Raw genomic sequence first — 24,703 nt, 5'->3', positions numbered from 1 at the left:
AATCGACAACTAAATTTTCTAAAACGTAACCTAAAAGAATCATCCAAACATATAAAAGAAAGGGCATACATGTCGGTAGTTAGAACCAAGCTTGAGTACAGCTCTTGTGGATTGGACCCTTACAACAAAAATCAAAACAATCAAATTGAGATGGTCCAGCGAAGAGCTGCCCGCTATACATGTAATAGATACCACAATACAAGCTCTGTCTCAAATATGCTTGATCACCTACAGTGGTCTACATTAGAACTGAGACGAATACAGACGAGACTAGTGGTTTTCTATAAAAGTACACACCACCATTTAGCAATATACTCTAAAGATCTTCTCATTAAATCAGACAGCAGAACAAGACATAAACATACCAATCACTATATAAACAAATTCAAACCAGTAAAGATTCTTACAAATTCTCATTTTATGCGCATACAATTATAGTACCATGGAACCTACTTCCAACCTCAGCAATCCTTTGTACAAAAGTTGACGACTTTAAAGAGCAGATTTCTATATCTGCTATTTCGCAAATATTCTAAACACTGTATAACATGTACATAGTAACAATTTTTTTTTAATTAAATCACTGTTATATATTTTATTTTTTCTGTTCACCAATGTAACGTTATATTAGTGAAGAGTTTATTTCTTTTAAATTGTAAATAAGCCACGCATGCAACGGCACGTGCTAGTCAAAGTTGTGACGGAAATAAGAAGATAGATAGATTTATAACGTGATTAAATTAATTGATTGACTGGTGGTTGATTATTTTTAAAGTCCAGTGACAAATATTTGATGAAAGTTATTGAAAACACAAGTTCAAAAGTCAGGTAGATAATATAGAACAAGGGAGGTCCGGTATGGTTACAATCCATCAGAGTTCAAATGAAGTGGATTTAAGCAATTCGTAAAGTCACCCGTTCGGCCTTCAAGAATGACAAAAACCCATACCGTATAGTTGGCTATGAAAGGCCCCGACATAAAAAATGTGAAACAATCCAAACGAAAACTATAACGGCCTTATTATATATATCAAAACAATTTACAAAAATCAAATATGAGTCAAAAGACATGAACCAACGACAACCACTTAAGGTAACTACATGCTTCTGATTTAACACAGGCACATATTAAAAGAATATGGCAGGGTAAAACATTCCGGAACGCACACTCCTTCCATAAACTGTGACAGTGGCGTAATAGTACAACATAAGAACCAACTTTAAAAATCATGCAGTTGCAATAGGATAAACTCAAAAGACCGGTACGAGACACAAAAACAACTAACTTTAAGACAATAGACACAAAGCACCGAAATAAGAGTATATTCAGCTACTAATTTTTTTTCTACGCCCCCCCCCCCCCCCCCCAAAAAAAAAGATTAAAGAAAATCTTGTTCTCTCAGACTAAAGTTTCAATCAGTACAGAACCAACGAATTTAGTCATAACGTATGGGAAACGCCATGACCTTGTAAACCTTGTATACAGACTAGTTGTCTCTGACGGATAGTTCTCTCTGATGGAGAAGCCATGACCTTGTTAACCTTGTATACAGACTAGTTGTCTCTGACGAAGAGTTGTCTCTGATGGAGATGCCATGACCTTGTAAACCTTGTATACATCTACTAGTTGTCTCTGATGGACAGTTGTCTCTGCTGGAGAGTTGTCTGTAATAGAGAGTTGTCTGTGATGGAGATTTGTCTCTGTGGAAAGTTGTCTCTGTTGGAGAGTTTTATGATAGAGAGTTGTCTTTAGTAGAGAGTTGTCTCTAATGGAGAGTTGTCTGTGATGGAGATTTGTCTCTGATGGAAAGTTGTCTCTGATGGAGAGTTATCTCTGTTGGAAAGTTGTCTCTGATAGAGAGTTGTCTGTGGTGGAAAGTTGTCTCTGATGGAGAGTTGTTTCTGTTGGAGAGTTGTTTCTGTGGACTGTTGTCACTGATGGAGAGTTGTCATTAATGGAGAGTTGTCTCAGATTGAAAGTTATCTCTGTTAAAAAGTTGTCACCGATGGAGAGTTGTCTCTGATAGACGGTTGTCTCTGATAGAGAGTTATCTCTGATGGAAAGTTGTCTGTGGTGGGAAGTTGTCTCTTATGGAGAGTTGTTTCTGTGGACTGTTGTCACTGATGGAGAGTTGTCTCTGATAGACGGTTGTCTCTGATAGAGAGTTATCTGTAATGGGGAGTTATCTCTGATGGAGATAGTTGTTTCTGTGGTTAGTTGTCTTTGTTGGAGAGTTGTCTAATAGAGAATTGTCTCTGGTGGAGAGTTTTATGTAATAGAGAGATTTCTGTGAGAGAGAATTGTATCTGATAGGGAGTTATCTCTGATGGAAAGTTGTCTCTAATAAAGAGTTGTATGTAATAGAGAGTTGGATTCGATAGAGAGTTATAACTGATGGGGAGTTATCTCTGATGGAAAGATGTGTTTGATGCAGGGTTGTCTCTGATGAAGAGTTGTATCGGATGGAGAGTTATCTTTGTTGGAAAGTTGTTTCTGATGGAGAGTTGACTCTGTGGACTGTTGTCACTGATGGAGAGTTGTCTCTGTGAACTGTTGTCACTGATGGAGAGTTGTCTCTGTGGACTGTTGTCACTGATGCAGGGTTGTCTCTGTGGACTGTTGTCACTGATGCAGGGTTGTCTCTGATAGAGAGTTGTCTCTGATGGAGAGTTGACTCTGTGGACTGTTGTCACTGATGGAGAGTTGTCTCTGTGAACTGTTGTCACTGATGGAGAGTTGTCTCTGTGGACTGTTGTCACTGATGCAGGGTTGTCTCTGTGGACTGTTGTCACTGATGCAGGGTTGTCTCTGATAGAGAGTTGTCTCTGATGGAGAGTTGACTCTGTGGACTGTTGTCACTGATGGAGAGTTGTCTCTGTGGACTGTTGTCACTGATGCAGGGTTGTCTCTGATAGAGAGTTGTCTCTGATGGAGAGTTGACTCTGTGGACTGTTGTCACTGATGGAGAGTTGTCTCTGTGAACTGTTGTCACTGATGGAGAGTTGTCTCTGTGGACTGTTGTCACTGATGCAGGGTTGTCTCTGTGGACTGTTGTCACTGATGCAGGGTTGTCTCTGGTAGAGAGTTGTCTCTGATGGAGAGTTGACTCTGTGGACTGTTGTCACTGATGGAGAGTTGTCTCTGTGGACTGTTGTCACTGATGCAGGGTTGTCTCTGATAGAGAGTTGTCTCTGATGGAGAGTTGACTCTGTGGACTGTTGTCACTGATGGAGAGTTGTCTCTCATGGAGAGTATAGTCTCTGTGGAGAGTTGTCTCTGGTTGAGAGTTGTCTCTAATGGTGAACTTGTCTGATAGAGAGTTGTTAATGTAAGGGAGTTGTCTTTGGGGATTGATGTCTCTGATGGAGAGTACGTTCTTTCTGATGGAGATTGTCTCTGATCGGGAGTTGTCACTGATGGAAAGTTGTCACTGATGGAGAGTTATCACTGATAGCTAGTTGTCTATTATGGAGCGTTGTATCTGTTGAAGAGTTGCTTTGTCAACTGGAAACTTTGTTATAAACAATGTCATAATATTTGTTTACTGATGGAGAGTTGTCTCTGATGAAGAGTTGTCTTTGATTGAGAGTTGTCTCTGATGGAGAGTTGTCACTGATGGGGAGTTGTCTGTGATTGATAGTTGTCACTGATGGAGAGTAGTCCCTGATTGAGAGTTGTCTTTGATGGAGAGTTGTCTCTGATGGAGAGTTGTCACTGATGGAGAGTTGTCACTGATTGAGAGTTGTCTCTGATTGATAGTTGTCTTTGATGGAGAGTTGTCACTGATGGAGAGTTGTCTTTGATGAAGAGTTGTCTCTGATGGAGAGTTGTCAATGATGGAAAGTTTTCACTGATGGAGAGTTGTCTTTGATGGAGAGTTGTCTCTGATGAAGAGTTGTCACTGATTGAGAGTTGTCTCTGATTGATAGTTGTCTTTGATGGAGAGTTGTCTCTGATGGAGAGTTGTCTTTGATGAAGAGTTGTCTCTGATGGAGAGTTGTCACTGATGGAGAGTTGTCACTGATTGAGAGTTGTCTCTGATTGATAGTTGTCTTTGATGGAGAGTTGTCTCTGATTGATAGTTGTTTTTGATGGAGAGTTGTCTCTGATGGAGAGTTGTCTCTGATGGAGAGTTGTCTCTGATTGATAGTTGTTTTTGATGGAGAGTAGTCCCTGATTGAGAGTTGTCTCTGATTGAAAGTTGTCTCTGATGGAGAGTTGTCTTTGATTGATAGTTGTTTTTGATGGAGAGTTGATTCTGATGGGGAGTTGTCGCTGATCTACAGTTGTCACTGGTGGAGAATTTTCACTGATGGAGAATTGTCACTGATGGAGAGTTGTCCCTGATTGAGAGTTGTCTCTGAAGGAGCGTTGTCTCACTTGTATAGTTGTCTCTGATGGAGAGTTGTCACTGATGGAGAGTTGTCTCTGATGGAGAGTTGTCTATGATCGAAAGTTGTCACCGATGAAGAGTTGTCTTTGATTGAGAGTTGTCACTGATTAAGATTGTCTTTGATAGGGAGCTGTCTCTCACGGAACGCTGTCTCTGTTGTAGAGTTGTCTTTGATGGAGAGTTGTCTTTGATGGAGAGTTGTCTCTGATGGAAAGTTGTCCCTGAAAGACGGGTGTCTCTGATAGAGAGTTATCTCTGATGGAGAGTTGTCTCTGTGGTAAGTTGTCTTTTTTGGAGAGTTCTCTAATAGAAAATTGTCTCTGGTGGAGAGTTGTCTCTGGTTGAGAGTTGTCTCTTATGGTGAACTTGTCTAATGGAGAAGAGGTAATTCCCGGAAAAGCGGAAACCTCTCATCCTACACGTAACATGTCTTGCCAAGGTTCGGGCGTACACGTAAAAATGACTTAGCTACGCCACTGTTTATAAAAGAAAAGATGCGCAGTTGTATAGAAACCACATTGAATAGGCGAAAACGTACCTAAATTTGTCTTAAAATAATCAAATTGCCAATCACCAATGCATAGATTTTTTTTTAAATTGATATATTGTTGATACATATATTTCCGTTTTAATGATGGAAAATAATAACACAGTTCAAAGTTCAAGTTTCAATTTTAAATTTCCGTCTTTCTACATGTTACGTGTAGGATGAGAGGTTTCCGCTTTTCCGGGAATTACCTCTTTTCTATATGTCAAAAATTGAAGTAAAACAAATTTTGATAACTAAAATATTCTTTTAAAAACATGTAACTATTCAGATTTGACAGGGTTTAGAAATTTTTCAAAACTATAAGATTAAATCTTGATTTCTGCCGTTTCAGATAGGAGAGGCTTCAGCAAAATAAGTCATTCTTTTCCTGACATATTGTCGCCAATGAAATCTTCCGGTTTTCATTGTGATTTTGTGTAATTCAAAAATCATTATAATATTTATTTCATTTATATATTTGCTTTAGACATCCGTTTTATGATCCTTCTTATGCTGAGTCCTTCTTTAAAAACTTTTGATTATAGTACATTTTTAAACTTCTAATTTTCCCACGGTTTGAAAAGGTCTTTAAGCATGGTTCTTAAAAGTTGAAAAAAAAATTCTTAGCATTTTGAAGGAAAATGATCATGCTATCATACAACTTAATATCATATTTACCTTTCTGAGCAGCATGTTAGAAAAACGCCTTGTTGTCTAAAAGGCCTCAGCTCGATGAGTAATGAACACAGGAAGAGAAAACATGAAGTGAAAACGAGACAATATAAAAGCACTGACGTACTGTTAACTCGGAAGACCCCATATATATTGATTTATTTCTTCGTCTGTCTACTTGCATAGTGCTTGGAACTCCTCAACCACAAATACTTGAACAGTATATTAAATGGAAAAAGGGGGGAGGGTTCGATACATTGTTTTAATTTATGGGTTTTTACTTTGTAATTTTGAGAAGAAATGTAGGGCTATTGATATTCTGTTACACCGTTCCGTAATTTATACAGTTCGTTTGATTATATTCTTAATCTATTTATGTGTTCCAGTCTAGGAGGATTATTCATCTTTAACCTTATAAGAACATTAAAACATCGTATCATCGCTACCTTTCCCCTGCTCACACGGATCTCAAACCGAACATTGCAAGGTCATACCAGTTCTGGAGAACTTTTCAAAGGACAAACGTCATCTAGGACACAATTCGTGGCTAACCACAGAGTGAGTTAACTTTACAACATTGTTTTTGAAGCCTTCAAATTACTCTATACATATTTGAACATTCTCTCCGTGAAACACTGGAAATTTAACTGCTCTTGAAACATTTTCTCGGATTCAACGGACTGTGCTATCTATTACCTTTGACATTTCGTTTTAATAACATTAATTGAACACATTGTAAAATTGTATTTTATTTGTTTTTCAGCTTTTTACCATATGTCAGATTGGTTCATAATTAAAGTATCAGCACCTGATAGTCTTTTCTCCTTGAGCCCAATCGTCGGTTATACTTAATGGTCAGGCCATTACAGTAAAAAGTCTACAACTTGCCTGTTGTGTCTCACAGATAACGCCACTCCACGTTAGTTATACAGCTATATAACTACCTACCTGTTGAGCCCTGCATGTACGCGTCATCCCTTGACGTACAAGTAAATTGACGACAACCTGTCTTTACATATCCAGACAAGGAACGACAACGTAGCAACGTACATACGTACATACCTTTACACTGACAGTGTAAACTCTTGTGTGAACTCGACAGCAACCTAACAAAGTTGAGTCAATATGGATCCCAGTCATGTGGAACAACAAGAAGAGATTCAGCCCCAAGAAGGAGATGTCCTTGAACTATTATAAAATCCGTCTAATACATCACAGTCAGATGATACTCCCGAGGCTAGGCGAGTACGTGACCTCACGGAAAAAGGACAAGGAGCTTTCACTGAAAAACGTGACAAGTTCTGTCAGGAACTAGAGGCTCTCTGGGCAGACATTGAATCCCAGTTATTGGAAGTAACAACGCCTCCTAACGATCTCCAGCAACTCCTAACAGTCCAGGACAAACTTGTTAAAGCCTGTAATAATTATCGTAGGCTCACAGATGAATACCTAGACTTTCTGAAAAGGACCCGAACATTGGAGAGTCAAAAAGAAATTGATGCATGTAAACTCTCTTTGGATTTACGTCTGTCCAAAGTGGAGCTAGTTATGGAAAAACTACACGAGCATCGCCTCGCTCTTACGAAGGCTAAATCTACAAAAACAAAGACATCTAGAGGCAAGAAATCCTCACACAGTGGGAGCTCCCACGTCTCTGACATTTCAAGTCTTGCACGGAAGAAGCGTGCTAAAGCAGAGGCTGCCAGAACTCAGATAGCCTTTGCTGAAAAACAGGCATTGCTCCTAAAGCAGGAGGCAATGATAGAAGAACAGACTCTTTTCAAGCAAAATGAAATAAAGGCCGAGGCAGAACAAGAAGCCATCAGAGCAGATCAAGAAGCCACAAGTAGAAATGCTGAGGCTGCACACCAGAGAGCTGAAATGAAACGTGAGGCCATACGCAGGAAAACTTTAATGGAACAGGAGGCTGCACGTGCAACACGGGAAAAGGCCGAAATTAAAGCTGCTATGAACATTCTAGAAGCTCAAAGAGAAGCTGCAGCCGCAGAAGCCGAGGCTCGTGTCCTAGAATACGACGGCAGCCAAGCATTTAGCGATCTTCCTGATGAAAAGGAAGACCCGCTCCAGCGTGTGCAAGATTTCGTCAATAAACTTCCTGTATCAACTGTTGTAAAGGAAGTAACGGGACCTCAAAAGAAAAAACAAATTCCTGTTAAGATCGAGCTGAGTCACGAAGCACCAGCGTTCGTGCCATCCGTGGCACTGAACTTACTGTCACAGACATCTGCTGTCTTGCCTTCCGATACTAAGTCACCGGAAGTTACCTCTATCCCAGATCTGGGATTAGTAACCGGCATACAAAAACTAGGCCTTTCAGATGAGATCCCTGCTGAACACCAAAAACAGGGTGTTAAAGAAGCGATCCCTGTCTTACGCACAAAACAAGACGTCATAGAAGAGATCCCTGTTTCACACCAAAAACAAGGCGTAATAGAAGAGATCCCTGTTGCACACCAGCAACAAATCAACTCAACATCGGAGATTACTAGATTTCTCTTGCGCAAGGACCTGCTTTTCTCCCGATTAACAAGCTTTAACGATCGGGCAGAATCCTTCCATACATGGAAAGCAAGCTTTAAAAACGTGACGGACGAGTTACAAGTATCTGACTCGGAACAGATTGATTTATTGATCAAGTGGCTCGGTCCAGAATCTGCTAAACATGCCATAAGCATAAGAGCGTCGAACGCCAATAATCCTACAATAGGTATACAAAGATTATGGAAAAGGCTTGACGAGCGGTATGGTGCACCAGAAATGTTGGAAGCCTCTCTCAGGAGTAAACTTGACAAATTCCCAACATTGACGAATAAGGACAACGCACGTCTTTATGAACTATCTGACATTCTATCAGAAATAGAATACCACAAGGAAAATCCCAAGCTGGGATGTCTGCTAGCTTATTTTGATTCACCGACCGGAATAAACCCTGTCATTGAAAAACTACCATATGGACTTCAGGAAAAGTGGATTACAAGGGCGTCTAGATACAAATCTAACCACGGCGTTGCCTTTCCTCCCTTTACAGAGTTATCTGCTTTCATCAGTGAAATCAGTAGAATTAAAAACGATCCTGGATTAATCTTTGGGTCAAAAGTCACACCAAATACAAAAGGTGCTGCGCCAAGGTTCACGTCTTACCCCAAGACTAAAGTTGGTACTCATAAAACAGCGGTTGAGCAGCAATCTGGAGACGCCAGCAAACAAGGTCTTTGTATTCTGCACAATACAAGGCATTCCTTAAATGAATGTCGAGCGTTCCGAGCCAAGTCAATAGAGGAACGCAAAGGTCTTTTGAAAGAAAACAATGTCTGTTACAAGTGTTGTGATTCTACCAAACACAGAAGCCGGGAATGCAATGCACGCATAAGTTGTAAAGAATGTGGAAGTAAACAACACACTACCGCACTACACATCACTAGACCACAGCAACCTGCAAGTTCTCAGTCAAGCATACCTAAGCAAGCCTACGGCGGGGAGCCTACAGAATCGGCTGAAACTAAGTCAACCTCAGTTAACTCTATCTGTACTGAGATCTGCAAAGATACATATAGCGGGAAATCGTGTGCTAAAATACTTCCTGTATCACAAAGATAACCAGTACAAAGTTATTCGCATGTACGCCATCATTGATGACCAAAGCAACCGGTCACTAGCATCACCTGAATTCTTCAATCTTTTCGACGTAAAAGATAAACCGGAGAACTATACTCTATCAACATGCTCCGGCAAAGTAGTCACTTCCGGGAAAAGAGGAAGAGGTTTCGTCATGGAATCAATCAATGGTAATGACAAGTTTGATCTTCCTGTACTGATTGAATGTGATCATGTTCCCAATAATAGGGACGAAATACCTACTCCTGAAGTTACAATGCATCACCCTCATTTAAGAGAACTTAGGGCTAGCATTCCACCAATAGAGGAAAATTGCCAAATTCTCCTCTTAATTGGCAGAGACCTTATAGAGGCACACCATGTCCTTGACCAGCGCATAGGACCACCCAGAACTCCATATGCACAACAATTGAAACTGGGTTGGGTAGTGATAGGAGAAACTTGCATTAACAAGCAGCATGTGCCTCTTGAGTTAAATGTCAAAATAACTAACATTTTACCTACAGGACAACCTTCAACGTTTCAACCATGTACAAGCAAATTTGACATTCGGGAAAACTACACAGACCCCGTTAAGAAAGATTTACAATCGCCATTCTTTGAAAAAACAATGGACGATGATAAGCCTGGAATGTCATATGAAGACAAAATGTTCATGAAACAGATGGACAACGAATTTGTCAGAGACTCGGAAGGAAGTTGGGTAGCACCGTTACCGTTCCGAGTGCCAAGACAGCCATTGCCAAGCAACAAACCACAGGCTCTTCATCGTGCTAACATGTTAGACGCCAGTCTGAATAGAAACCCAGTAAAGCGGGAACATTTTCTTACGTTTATGAGTAAAATCTTAGATAATAATCATGCAGAGCTCGCACCACCGTTGGGCGAACATGAAGAGTGCTGGTATTTACCATTGTTTGGTGTTTATCACCCGAAGAAACCCGATCAGATTAGGGGTGTGTTTGATTCTTCCGCCAAATGTAATGGCGTTTCACTCAACAGCGTCCTGCTAACAGGTCCAGACTTGACCAATGATCTCTTGGGAGTACTGCTGCGTTTCCGGAAAGAAATGGTCGCAGTAACTGCAGACGTTCAACACATGTTTCACTGCTTTGTAGTGAGAAAAGACCACCGAAATTATCTGAGATTTTTATGGCATAAAAACAACGACCTACAAGAGAACCTTGTCGAGTTCCGCATGAGAGTTCATGTTTTTGGAAATAGTCCGTCACCTGCCGTTGCTACGCTTGGACTCAGAAAAGCAGCTCAGGCATCAGAACAAGAGTTCGGCAGTCACGTGACTAGCTTTGTTACAAGAGACTTCTACGTTGACGACGGTCTTACGTCATGTCCTACCAAAGAGGAAGCTGTTAAGCTCATGAAGGACACACAGCAAGCATTAGCAAAATATGGAAACTTACGCCTTCACAAGTTTGCCTCTAATTGTGCGGAAGTTATGTCTGCATTTCATGCCAGTGATTTGGCTTCAAATCTTAAAGATCTAGACTTAGAATGCGACAGTAAACCCTTACAACGTAGCCTTGGACTCAGTTGGGATGTAAACACTGACAATTTCTTATTTCAATTATCATCTGAAAACAAACCAATAACTCGGAGAGGAATTTTATCGACGATAAACAGTCTCTACGATCCTCTTGGATTTTTGGCTCCTGTGATTATTAGAGGGAAACTACTATTAAGGAAAATAGTATCAGAAACCGTCGATTGGGACCAACCTCTCTCTGATGAAACAGAAGCGGAGTGGAAATCTTGGAAAGATACTCTAATTGCTATCGAAACATTACGCATTCCACGTACCTACGTACCGTATCTCAGCAAAACAGCCACAGAGGAGTTGCACGTCTTCTCTGATGCATCAGAAAAAGCCATAGCAGCTGTTGCATATCTACGCACGACCGACAGTAGTGGTGAACCAAACATAGGTTTCATTCTTGGGAAAGCTAAAGTTGCACCAACAAGTGGTCATACTATTCCACGCCTTGAACTATCTGCTGCAGTATTAGCAGTCGAGATAACACAGACCATCATGGATAATTTAGATTTACATATAGACACCGTAAAATTCTACACAGACAGTAAAGTAGTCCTAGGCTACATCAGTAACGAGACAAGAAGGTTCTTTATCTATGTCGCCAATAGAGTAGAGAAAATAAGGAAATTTAGCTCTCCAAGTCAATGGAATTATGTACCAACTAACCGTAATCCCGCAGACTCGGGAACAAGGTCTGTACCTGCTCACGAAATTCATAGCAGCGAATGGTTATTAGGACCAAGACAACTTCTTTTCTCAGAACAAAAGAATTCTGAGAACATATATCAGCTAATAGACCCAGACGAAGATGGAGAAATACGTGCAACTGTTAATGTTGCAAAAACATTTGCCACACTTGAACATAAAGGTATCGGAACTGAAAGATTCAACAGATTCTCAAACTGGACATCACTTGTGCGAGCGATAGCCTTTTTAGAACGTTTCTCCCGTTTACACGGGTCAAAACAAGCAGCACCAGTGAATTCTCTTGAAGGATTCTCGAATGCCGAAAATTTCATTTTAATATCTGCTCAATTTGAAGTTTACGGAGATGAAATAGATTGCATTAAACGTCAGGAACAAATTCATAAGCGGAGCCCGATAGCTAACCTTAATCCGTTTTTGGACGAACGAGGACTATTACGAGTAGGAGGCCGTATTGCCAAATCTGACTTAAACCTCCGTGAAAAGAAACCATTGATCGTCCCTGGACGCCATCATATAGCGACATTATTAGTCCGACACTACCATGACAAGATAAAACATCAAGGTCGCCACTTCACAGATGGAGCGATTCGTTCCGCAGGATTCTGGATCGTCGGAGCTAAACGCTTGATTTCTTCTCTCATTCACAAATGTGTGACTTGCCGCAAACTTAGAGGAAAAACTGAGTGTCAAATTATGTCTGATTTGCCAGAGGACCGTCTTGAACCGTCACCTCCATTTACCAACGTTGGAATAGACACATTTGGACCCTGGACAATTGTTTCACGTAAAACACGTGGTGGATACGCAAACTCAAAACGTTGGGCAATTCTTTTCACATGCTTAGTGACTAGAGCTGTTCACATCGAACTAATCGAGGAAATGAGCTCTTCAGCCTTCATAAACGCCGTTAGAAGATTCGCCGCTATAAGAGGTCAAGTTAAGATTTTCCGATCTGACCGTGGAACAAACTTTATTGGCGCAATCGACGATCTAAAGATTGACTCAATCAACGTCGAAGATGGACCCTTCAAGAACTTTCTGTACAATTCTGGTACAACTTGGATCTTCAATCCACCGCATTCGTCCCACATGGGTGGAGCCTGGGAAAGAATGATTGGTATCACCAGGAGAATTCTTGATTCTATGCTTCTAAATACAGCCGGAAGAAGCCTTACGCATGACGTGCTCAACACACTAATGGCAGAAGTTTCAGCAATAGTGAACTCTAGACCTCTGGTACCGGTATCAACAGATCCAGAAAATCCGTTAATATTAACTCCGGCTATGTTATTGACACAGAAAACCGACTACGTATTCACCTCAGATCATCTCGGAGAATTCGATAAACGAGATCTATGTCTTGCCGAATGGAGACGAGTACAGGCTCTTGCCAGTGTTTTCTGGTCCCGATGGAGGAAAGAGTACCTGCCGTTACTACAACAACGACGAAAATGGACCGAAGATCGCCGTGATCTCATCGAAGGAGACGTCATTCTTCTAAAGGACAAAAACATTTGCCGTACCCAATGGCCCGTTGGAATCATAGTGAACTCATTTAAAAGTTCAGACGAACATGTCCGAAAAGCAGAAGTGCGAGTAATCGTTAATGAGAAAGCCACAACCTACACACGCCCTATCGTGGACATGATTCTTCTCGTAGAGAACAACTCTGTGTAATTATTTGTATATATTTTGGATTTATATAGTGACATTTACATGTGGAATACTTATGGAATAGTGATATCAGATAGACATCAGACGGGGAGTATTCTGTTACACCGTTCCGTAATTTATACAGTTCGTTTGATTATATTCTTAATCTATTTATGTGTTCCAGTCTAGGAGGATTATTCATCTTTAACCTTATAAGAACATTAAAACATCGTATCATCGCTACCTTTCCCCTGCTCACACGGATCTCAAACCGAACATTGCAAGGTCATACCAGTTCTGGAGAACTTTTCAAAGGACAAACGTCATCTAGGACACAATTCGTGGCTAACCACAGAGTGAGTTAACTTTACAACATTGTTTTTGAAGCCTTCAAATTACTCTATACATATTTGAACATTCTCTCCGTGAAACACTGGAAATTTAACTGCTCTTGAAACATTTTCTCGGATTCAACGGACTGTGCTATCTATTACCTTTGACATTTCGTTTTAATAACATTAATTGAACACATTGTAAAATTGTATTTTATTTGTTTTTCAGCTTTTTACCATATGTCAGATTGGTTCATAATTAAAGTATCAGCACCTGATAGTCTTTTCTCCTTGAGCCCAATCGTCGGTTATACTTAATGGTCAGGCCATTACAGTAAAAAGTCTACAACTTGCCTGTTGTGTCTCACAGATAACGCCACTCCACGTTAGTTATACAGCTATATAACTACCTACCTGTTGAGCCCTGCATGTACGCGTCATCCCTTGACGTACAAGTAAATTGACGACAACCTGTCTTTACATATCCAGACAAGGAACGACAACGTAGCAACGTACATACGTACATACCTTTACACTGACAGTGTAAACTCTTGTGTGAACTCGACAGCAACCTAACAAAGTTGAGTCAATATGGATCCCAGTCATGTGGAACAACAAGAAGAGATTCAGCCCCAAGAAGGAGATGTCCTTGAACTATTAGAAAATCCGTCTAATACATCACAGTCAGATGATACTCCCGAGGCTAGGCGAGTACGTGACCTCACGGAAAAAGGACAAGGAGCTTTCACTGAAAAACGTGACAAGTTCTGTCAGGAACTAGAGGCTCTCTGGGCAGACATTGAATCCCAGTTATTGGAAGTAACAACGCCTCCTAACGATCTCCAGCAACTCCTAACAGTCCAGGACAAACTTGTTAAAGCCTGTAATAATTATCGTAGGCTCACAGATGAATACCTAGACTTTCTGAAAAGGACCCGAACATTGGAGAGTCAAAAAGAAATTGATGCATGTAAACTCTCTTTGGATTTACGTCTGTCCAAAGTGGAGCTAGTTATGGAAAAACTACACGAGCATCGCCTCGCTCTTACGAAGGCTAAATCTACAAAAACAAAGACATCTAGAGGCAAGAAATCCTCACACAGTGGGAGCTCCCACGTCTCTGACATTTCAAGTCTTGCACGGAAGAAGCGTGCTAAAGCAGAGGCTGCCAGAACTCAGATAGCCTTTGCTGAAAAACAGGCATTGCTCCTAAAGCAGGAGGCAATGATAGAAGAACAGACTCTTTTCAAGCAAAATGAAATAAAGGCCGAGGCAGAACAAGAAGCCATCAGAGCAGATCAAGAAGCCACAAGTAGAAATGCTGAGGCTGCACACCAGAGAGCTGAAATGAAACGTGAGGCCATACGCAGGAAAACTTTAATGGAACAGGAGGCTGCACGTGCAACACGGGAAAAGGCCGAAATTAAAGCTGCTATGAACATTCTAGAAGCTCAAAGAGAAGCTGCAGCCGCAGAAGCCGAGGCTCGTGTCCTAGAATACGACGGCAGCCAAGCATTTAGCGATCTTCCTGATGAAAAGGAAGACCCGCTCCAGCGTGTGCAAGATTTCGTCAATAAACTTCCTGTATCAACTGTTGTAAAGGAAGTAACGGGACCTCAAAAGAAAAAACAAATTCCTGTTAAGATCGAGCTGAGTCACGAAGCACCAGCGTTCGTGCCATCCGTGGCACTGAACTTACTGTCACAGACATCTGCTGTCTTGCCTTCCGATACTAAGTCACCGGAAGTTACCTCTATCCCAGATCTGGGATTAGTAACCGGCATACAAAAACTAGGCCTTTCAGATGAGATCCCTGCTGAACACCAAAAACAGGGTGTTAAAGAAGCGATCCCTGTCTTACGCACAAAACAAGACGTCATAGAAGAGATCCCTGTTTCACACCAAAAACAAGGCGTAATAGAAGAGATCCCTGTTGCACACCAGCAACAAATCAACTCAACATCGGAGATTACTAGATTTCTCTTGCGCAAGGACCTGCTTTTCTCCCGATTAACAAGCTTTAACGATCGGGCAGAATCCTTCCATACATGGAAAGCAAGCTTTAAAAACGTGACGGACGAGTTACAAGTATCTGACTCGGAACAGATTGATTTATTGATCAAGTGGCTCGGTCCAGAATCTGCTAAACATGCCATAAGCATAAGAGCGTCGAACGCCAATAATCCTACAATAGGTATACAAAGATTATGGAAAAGGCTTGACGAGCGGTATGGTGCACCAGAAATGTTGGAAGCCTCTCTCAGGAGTAAACTTGACAAATTCCCAACATTGACGAATAAGGACAACGCACGTCTTTATGAACTATCTGACATTCTATCAGAAATAGAATACCACAAGGAAAATCCCAAGCTGGGATGTCTGCTAGCTTATTTTGATTCACCGACCGGAATAAACCCTGTCATTGAAAAACTACCATATGGACTTCAGGAAAAGTGGATTACAAGGGCGTCTAGATACAAATCTAACCACGGCGTTGCCTTTCCTCCCTTTACAGAGTTATCTGCTTTCATCAGTGAAATCAGTAGAATTAAAAACGATCCTGGATTAATCTTTGGGTCAAAAGTCACACCAAATACAAAAGGTGCTGCGCCAAGGTTCACGTCTTACCCCAAGACTAAAGTTGGTACTCATAAAACAGCGGTTGAGCAGCAATCTGGAGACGCCAGCAAACAAGGTCTTTGTATTCTGCACAATACAAGGCATTCCTTAAATGAATGTCGAGCGTTCCGAGCCAAGTCAATAGAGGAACGCAAAGGTCTTTTGAAAGAAAACAATGTCTGTTACAAGTGTTGTGATTCTACCAAACACAGAAGCCGGGAATGCAACGCACGCATAAGTTGTAAAGAATGTGGAAGTAAACAACACACTACCGCACTACACATCACTAGACCACAGCAACCTGCAAGTTCTCAGTCAAGCATACCTAAGCAAGCCTACGGCGGGGAGCCTACAGAATCGGCTGAAACTAAGTCAACCTCAGTTAACTCTATCTGTACTGAGATCTGCAAAGATACATATAGCGGGAAATCGTGTGCTAAAATACTTCCTGTGAACGTTTATCACAAAGATAACCAGTACAAAGTTATTCGCATGTACGCCATCATTGATGACCAAAGCAACCGGTCACTAGCATCACCTGAATTCTTCAATCTTTTCGACGTAAAAGATAAACCGGAGAACTATACTCTATCAACATGCTCCGGCAAAGTAGTCACTTCCGGGAAAAGAGGAAGAGGTTTCGTCATGGAATCAATCAATGGTAATGACAAGTTTGATCTTCCTGTACTGATTGAATGTGATCATGTTCCCAATAATAGGGACGAAATACCTACTCCTGAAGTTACAATGCATCACCCTCATTTAAGAGAACTTAGGGCTAGCATTCCACCAATAGAGGAAAATTGCCAAATTCTCCTCTTAATTGGCAGAGACCTTATAGAGGCACACCATGTCCTTGACCAGCGCATAGGACCACCCAGAACTCCATATGCACAACAATTGAAACTGGGTTGGGTAGTGATAGGAGAAACTTGCATTAACAAGCAGCATGTGCCTCTTGAGTTAAATGTCAAAATAACTAACATTTTACCTACAGGACAACCTTCAACGTTTCAACCATGTACAAGCAAATTTGACATTCGGGAAAACTACACAGACCCCGTTAAGAAAGATTTACAATCGCCATTCTTTGAAAAAACAATGGACGATGATAAGCCTGGAATGTCATATGAAGACAAAATGTTCATGAAACAGATGGACAACGAATTTGTCAGAGACTCGGAAGGAAGTTGGGTAGCACCGTTACCGTTCCGAGTGCCAAGACAGCCATTGCCAAGCAACAAACCACAGGCTCTTCATCGTGCTAACATGTTAGACGCCAGTCTGAATAGAAACCCAGTAAAGCGGGAACATTTTCTTACGTTTATGAGTAAAATCTTAGATAATAATCATGCAGAGCTCGCACCACCGTTGGGCGAACATGAAGAGTGCTGGTATTTACCATTGTTTGGTGTTTATCACCCGAAGAAACCCGATCAGATTAGGGGTGTGTTTGATTCTTCCGCCAAATGTAATGGCGTTTCACTCAACAGCGTCCTGCTAACAGGTCCAGACTTGACCAATGATCTCTTGGGAGTACTGCTGCGTTTCCGGAAAGAAATGGTCGCAGTAACTGCAGACGTTCAACACATGTTTCACTGCTTTGTAGTGAGAAAAGACCACCGAAATTATCTGAGATTTTTATGGCATAAAAACAACGACCTACAAGAGAACCTTGTCGAGTTCCGCATGAGAGTTCATGTTTTTGGAAATAGTCCGTCACCTGCCGTTGCTACGCTTGGACTCAGAAAAGCAGCTCAGGCATCAGAACAAGAGTTCGGCAGTCACGTGACTAGCTTTGTTACAAGAGACTTCTACGTTGACGACGGTCTTACGTCATGTCCTACCAAAGAGGAAGCTGTTAAGCTCATGAAGGACACACAGCAAGCATTAGCAAAATATGGAAACTTACGCCTTCACAAGTTTGCCTCTAATTGTGCGGAAGTTATGTCTGCATTTCATGCCAGTGATTTGGCTTCAAATCTTAAAGATCTAGACTTAGAATGCGACAGTAAACCCTTACAACGTAGCCTTGGACTCAGTTGGGATGTAAACACTGACAATTTCTTATTTCAATTATCATCTGAAAACAAACCAATAACTCGGAGAGGAATTTTATCGACGATAAACAGTCTCTACGATCCTCTTGGATTTTTGGCTCCTGTGATTATTAGAGGGAAACTACTATTAAGGAAACTAGTATCAGAAACCGTCGATTGGGACCAACCTCTCTCTGATGAAACAGAAGCGGAGTGGAAATCTTGGAAAGATACTCTAATTGCTATCGAAACATTACGCATTCCACGTACCTACGTACCGTATCTCAGCAAAACAGCCACAAAGGAGTTGCACGTCTTCTCTGATGCATCAGAAAAAGCCATAGCAGCTGTTGCATATCTACGCACGACCGACAGTAGTGGTGAACCAAACATAGGTTTCATTCTTGGGAAAGCTAAAGTTGCACCAACAAGTGGTCATACTATTCCACGCCTTGAACTATCTGCTGCAGTATTAGCAGTCGAGATAACACAGACCATCATGGATAATTTAGATTTACATATAGACACCGTAAAATTCTACACAGACAGTAAAGTAGTCCTAGGCTACATCAGTAACGAGACAAGAAGGTTCTTTATCTATGTCGCCAATAGAGTAGAGAAAATAAGGAAATTTAGCTCTCCAAGTCAATGGAATTATGTACCAACTAACCGTAATCCCGCAGACTCGGGAACAAGGTCTGTACCTGCTCACGAAATTCATAGCAGCGAATGGTTATTAGGACCAAGACAACTTCTTTTCTCAGAACAAAAGAATTCTGAGAACATATATCAGCTAATAGACCCAGACGAAGATGGAGAAATACGTGCAACTGTTAATGTTGCAAAAACATTTGCCACACTTGAACATAAAGGTATCGGAACTGAAAGATTCAACAGATTCTCAAACTGGACATCACTTGTGCGAGCGATAGCCTTTTTAGAACGTTTCTCCCGTTTACACGGGTCAAAACAAGCAGCACCAGTGAATTCTCTTGAAGGATTCTCGAATGCCGAAAATTTCATTTTAATATCTGCTCAATTTGAAGTTTACGGAGATGAAATAGATTGCATTAAACGTCAGGAACAAATTCATAAGCGGAGCCCGATAGCTAACCTTAATCCGTTTTTGGACGAACGAGGACTATTACGAGTAGGAGGCCGTATTGCCAAATCTGACTTAAACCTCCGTGAAAAGAAACCATTGATCGTCCCTGGACGCCATCATATAGCGACATTATTAGTCCGACACTACCATGACAAGATAAAACATCAAGGTCGCCACTTCACAGATGGAGCGATTCGTTCCGCAGGATTCTGGATCGTCGGAGCTAAACGCTTGATTTCTTCTCTCATTCACAAATGTGTGACTTGCCGCAAACTTAGAGGAAAAACTGAGTGTCAAATTATGTCTGATTTGCCAGAGGACCGTCTTGAACCGTCACCTCCATTTACCAACGTTGGAATAGACACATTTGGACCCTGGACAATTGTTTCACGTAAAACACGTGGTGGATACGCAAACTCAAAACGTTGGGCAATTCTTTTCACATGCTTAGTGACTAGAGCTGTTCACATCGAACTAATCGAGGAAATGAGCTCTTCAGCCTTCATAAACGCCGTTAGAAGATTCGCCGCTATAAGAGGTCAAGTTAAGATTTTCCGATCTGACCGTGGAACAAACTTTATTGGCGCAATCGACGATCTAAAGATTGACTCAATCAACGTCGAAGATGGACCCTTCAAGAACTTTCTGTACAATTCTGGTACAACTTGGATCTTCAATCCACCGCATTCGTCCCACATGGGTGGAGCCTGGGAAAGAATGATTGGTATCACCAGGAGAATTCTTGATTCTATGCTTCTAAATACAGCCGGAAGAAGCCTTACGCATGACGTGCTCAACACACTAATGGCAGAAGTTTCAGCAATAGTGAACTCTAGACCTCTGGTACCGGTATCAACAGATCCAGAAAATCCGTTAATATTAACTCCGGCTATGTTATTGACACAGAAAACCGACTACGTATTCACCTCAGATCATCTCGGAGAATTCGATAAACGAGATCTATGTCTTGCCGAATGGAGACGAGTACAGGCTCTTGCCAGTGTTTTCTGGTCCCGATGGAGGAAAGAGTACCTGCCGTTACTACAACAACGACGAAAATGGACCGAAGATCGCCGTGATTTCATCGAAGGAGACGTCATTCTTCTAAAGGACAAAAACATTTGCCGTACCCAATGGCCCGTTGGAATCATAGTGAACTCATTTAAAAGTTCAGACGAACATGTCCGAAAAGCAGAAGTGCGAGTAATCGTTAATGAGAAAGCCACAACCTACACACGCCCTATCGTGGACATTCTTCTCGTAGAGAACAACTCTGTGTAATTATTTGTATATATTTTGGATTTATATAGTGACATTTACATGTGGAATACTTATGGAATAGTGATATCAGATAGACATCAGACGGGGAGTATTCTGTTACACCGTTCCGTAATTTATACAGTTCGTTTGATTATATTCTTAATCTATTTATGTGTTCCAGTCTAGGAGGATTATTCATCTTTAACCTTATAAGAACATTAAAACATCGTATCATCGCTACCTTTCCCCTGCTCACACGGATCTCAAACCGAACATTGCAAGGTCATACCAGTTCTGGAGAACTTTTCAAAGGACAAACGTCATCTAGGACACAATTCGTGGCTAACCACAGAGTGAGTTAACTTTACAACATTGTTTTTGAAGCCTTCAAATTACTCTATACATATTTGAACATTCTCTCCGTGAAACACTGGAAATTTAACTGCTCTTGAAACATTTTCTCGGATTCAACGGACTGTGCTATCTATTACCTTTGACATTTCGTTTTAATAACATTAATTGAACACATTGTAAAATTGTATTTTATTTGTTTTTCAGCTTTTTACCATATGTCAGATTGGTTCATAATTAAAGTATCAGCACCTGATAGTCTTTTCTCCTTGAGCCCAATCGTCGGTTATACTTAATGGTCAGGCCATTACAATTGAGATTATAACAAAATTAAAACTGGTTCTTTTTATTTGTTTCTTTGTCTAGTATAAACATTAAATGATGAAGAAGAAGAAGAAGAAGAAGAAGAAGAAGAAGAAGAAGAAGAAGAAGAAGAAGAAGAAGAAGAATTTCCATAAACTGGGCTCACACGAGCATAATATAATAGCATTATAATATTATTATTTTACAAATATAATAAACAATACATAGTTACAAACACAAATAAGAAACAACAGTCTTCATGTATAATTATTATATATATATTATATATATATAAACGTCTAAAAGAGTGTACACAACAACTCCAAATACAAAAAAAGGTGACTATAAATGTAATTATTTATAAATATTTCGGATAACAGATATCCTTCCTCAGTGAGATTCTAATGTTAAATGAATCATCTTAAAGTCTTCTTAGATTAAACTGTTACAATCTTGAAATTTATACAATAAAAAAGTCAAACCGAACATCAGTTAAGACGCTTGCACCATTCTAAAAAAATATTAAACATGAAATAGGTTAAATAGCTTATGACAACAGAGAGTTCAAATATATGCTTTAAATACAAATAATAATGTATGATATGAACTAGCACAATTCTAAAACTTTAACGGGAACGACAATTATGATGGTACAAGAATGATTACGTCAATAAAATTACCAAATAGACATCACTGAACGATCTAAATTTATAAATATTTTAAATTGATAGAGTAAAGTCGCTGCAACAGACTCTGATTATTTAAACATCGCGAACAAACAGCTGTTAAAACGAAATAATAAGTTTTGAATAGGTATAACTAGAAGAACGTGGCTTGGTACTTATACATCCCTCAAAAAATTAGGCAATTTAATTGGGTATCTACAAGAAGTTTATTTAATGGATGAGAAAAGTTAAAAAATAGAAACAGAAACTGTAATAATGAGTAATATAACCTAAATGTGAAGCGCTACATGGAGTTGAACTACATCTTTTCATTTATCTCATTTGGTGCCAAAGTTGTTAATTTCCTTATCCAAAACCTTTCCCGAGCGAGTCTTTCCTCCTTAGACCAAGCATAGGTGTGGTCAATGATTTTAATGGTCAGTCGATTGAGATCTGCCTTAGTGTGGCCAGGGGATCTCAAATGTCGACTGAGAGGGAGGTCTGGCTTGCATTGGTAGTCGCTACGATGACCGTTCATTCGTTTGTGAAACGGCTGTTCTGACTCGCCAACATACAGTTTACCACATTTACACTGTAAGAGATACACAACATTTGAAGTCTTGCAATTAACATTGCAAAATATGGTGTATTCTGTACCAGTGGAGTGACTGTTAAAAGTCTGGGTATCCAGTATTTGCTTGCAAGTCAGACATCGTTTATTTCCGCAACCCTTGCAAGAGCCCCCAGATGAAGAGCCTGCTTGAGAGGATAAGTCAGCTCTCACCAGCAAGTCTTTAAGGCTTTTGGGCCTACGGAAAGCCAGTACAGGTGGCTCGGGAAAGATCTTGGATAGTTTATGATGTTTTTCGATCTCTTTCCAATTTTCGCGGATTAGGTGAGATAAGTTGTCAAATTTTGAATGATAAGTCAACACAAAAGGCACCCTCTTGTTGACCTTTTTGTCTTTATATTGTAAAAGCTCATCTCGGCTGATGTTGTTAACACGAGAAAAACCCTTATCAATGTCTTTTCTTTTGTAGCCCCGATGTTTAAGGTGACCACGAAGTTCTTGTAAACGTTTTTTTGCAATATCGTTGGTGGAGCAAATCCTTTTTATTCGTATGGCCTGGCTGTAAGGAATACTCTTGGTGCAGTGTTTGGGATGACAACTCAACGGCGATAGATATTAATGTTTGTCTGTAGGCTTGCAATACAGATCAGTAGATATGTTTTCATCCCTCAATTTCGTTGTAGTGTCAAGAAATGAGATCTTAGAGTCAGAGATTTCATATGTGAATTTGATTGAGGGATGGGCATCGTTGGCATGATGAATGAACAAATTGAGTTCTTGTTCAGTATTGTCCCACTTCATGTCAATATCGTCAATAAATCGGAACCAAGAGAGGGGTTGATGAAGAGATGAATTGAGAATTTTCTGTTCTAATTTCCCCATAAAAATATTGGCATAAGACGGGACCATCTTTGTTCCCATTGTTGTTCCATTAACTTGGAGGACGTGTTCACATTGAATGTGAAGTTATTGCATTTTAATACCAAAGTTAGAAGCTGGATGAGACATTCAGTTGGTGGATGTAAGGTGTTACGAGAGTTCCGGACTTCCATACAGGCTTCAATACCATCGTCATGGGGGATGTTAGTATAGAGGGAGGTAACATCAAGCGAGACAAGGATCGTTTCAGGTGGGAGAGGGTTAATAATTTCGACTGTAACTGAAAATCGAAAAAAAATGCATGTATCTGTTTTATTTTCTGAAATAGTGAAGTACTTCTTTCAAAAGAGATGCACATTTGTATAGATATCACATAAAATCGGCGAAACACGTTCTTAAATATATGTCGACTTAGAATAATATAATCTCCAATCACCAATTCATATATTTTTCTTTAACATTACTATGTTGTTGTCAGAAACATACATTTCTATTTTCAGATATAAAATAATATTACAGGTCAAAGATAAGTTTCAATTTTGATTTCCGCCTCTGTACATGTCCTAATGAGAAGATGGACCGTGTTTCTAGGAATTATCTAATTCTTCCGCGATAGATGAGGCCTTTGAAAAAGAATTCACTCTTGTAATGTTTTGAAATTGTTTATCTAAGGTCACTACAGAACTTAATTACTTTAACAGATGCAGACCGTTATAATCGCGTCTTATCATGTGTGTAACTTGTATTAGTTTATCAGTTGTATTAAAACCATGAAACTGTGCAGACGACTTTATTACCTCTCTAGCAATTAGTAGCTATTTTATGACTTTGGAACAATTGTTATCATCAGCAAGAGCTCTGGAACTATCTGAAAGACAAGCAAACGAAATCGAGAACAAAGAAGAGAAACTTGAGACCAACGCTTTACACAAGAAGAGAAATTTTCGGAAAAATCAACCAAGATATTTACGTCCGGAACAACGTGTGAATGACCAACGTGTGAATCGAAACAACAAATGTAGGAATTGTGGAGGTGAATTTCCACACCGAGGGAAATGTCCTGCTCAAGGAAAATCCTGCAACTTTTGTAAGAAGCCTAATCACTTTGAGAAGATGTGTAGGTCAAAAAGAAATAATCATACTAAACAATCTGTCAATACGCTAGAGAATTCAGATTTTGAAAACAATTTCGAATGTCAAACAAAGATAGATAGTAGTTCAGATGATGAATATGTTTTCGGACTACAGGCAGAATCGCTAAAAGGAACCGTGAATTCTATCAAACGCGAACAACCAAGAATTTGTGTCAAAATCAATGAATCGGACATCAACGTTCTTCTCGACACTGGATCAAGTATCAATGTAATTGATGAGGATACCTACAACAGGATGAAGATAAAACCAAAATTGATAGCTACAAAGACCAAAGTTTTCG

The 24,703-nt window shown here is 40.2% G+C and overlaps 3 protein-coding genes across 3 annotated transcripts; all 3 read left to right on the top strand.

The window, feature by feature from the left end:
- The first annotated feature begins 5,920 nt into the window (after positions 1-5,920).
- On the top strand, positions 5,921-9,213 carry LOC139497728 (uncharacterized). Its single transcript, XM_071285963.1, has 2 exons — positions 5,921-6,153; positions 6,359-9,213. The coding sequence occupies exon 2, from the start codon at positions 7,144-7,146 to the stop codon at positions 9,211-9,213; it is 2,070 nt and encodes a 689-aa protein (XP_071142064.1). The 5' UTR covers positions 5,921-6,153; positions 6,359-7,143.
- A 19-nt stretch (positions 9,214-9,232) lies between these two features.
- Positions 9,233-13,168, top strand: LOC139497727 (uncharacterized). The gene has a single exon (XM_071285961.1). The coding sequence runs from the start codon at positions 9,233-9,235 to the stop codon at positions 13,166-13,168; it is 3,936 nt and encodes a 1,311-aa protein (XP_071142062.1).
- Positions 13,169-13,219: 51 nt separating this feature from the next.
- Positions 13,220-20,520, top strand: LOC139497726 (uncharacterized). The gene is made up of 2 exons (XM_071285960.1): positions 13,220-13,500; positions 13,706-20,520. The coding sequence occupies exon 2, from the start codon at positions 14,068-14,070 to the stop codon at positions 20,518-20,520; it is 6,453 nt and encodes a 2,150-aa protein (XP_071142061.1). The 5' UTR covers positions 13,220-13,500; positions 13,706-14,067.
- Positions 20,521-24,703: the final 4,183 nt, after the last annotated feature.

Source organism: Mytilus edulis, chromosome 12 (assembly GCF_963676685.1).
Source record: "Mytilus edulis chromosome 12, xbMytEdul2.2, whole genome shotgun sequence".
Classification (NCBI taxonomy): domain Eukaryota; kingdom Metazoa; phylum Mollusca; class Bivalvia; order Mytilida; family Mytilidae; genus Mytilus; species Mytilus edulis.
This window is presented reverse-complemented; position numbering and strand designations above follow the sequence as displayed.

What these genes read in the sequence shown, in the direction of transcription:
- LOC139497728 (XM_071285963.1), top strand. Translation starts at nt 7,144, where the DNA reads ATGGAAAAACTACACGAGCATCGCCTCGCTCTTACGAAGGCTAAATCT.
- LOC139497727 (XM_071285961.1), top strand. Translation starts at nt 9,233, where the DNA reads ATGTACGCCATCATTGATGACCAAAGCAACCGGTCACTAGCATCACCT.
- LOC139497726 (XM_071285960.1), top strand. Translation starts at nt 14,068, where the DNA reads ATGGATCCCAGTCATGTGGAACAACAAGAAGAGATTCAGCCCCAAGAA.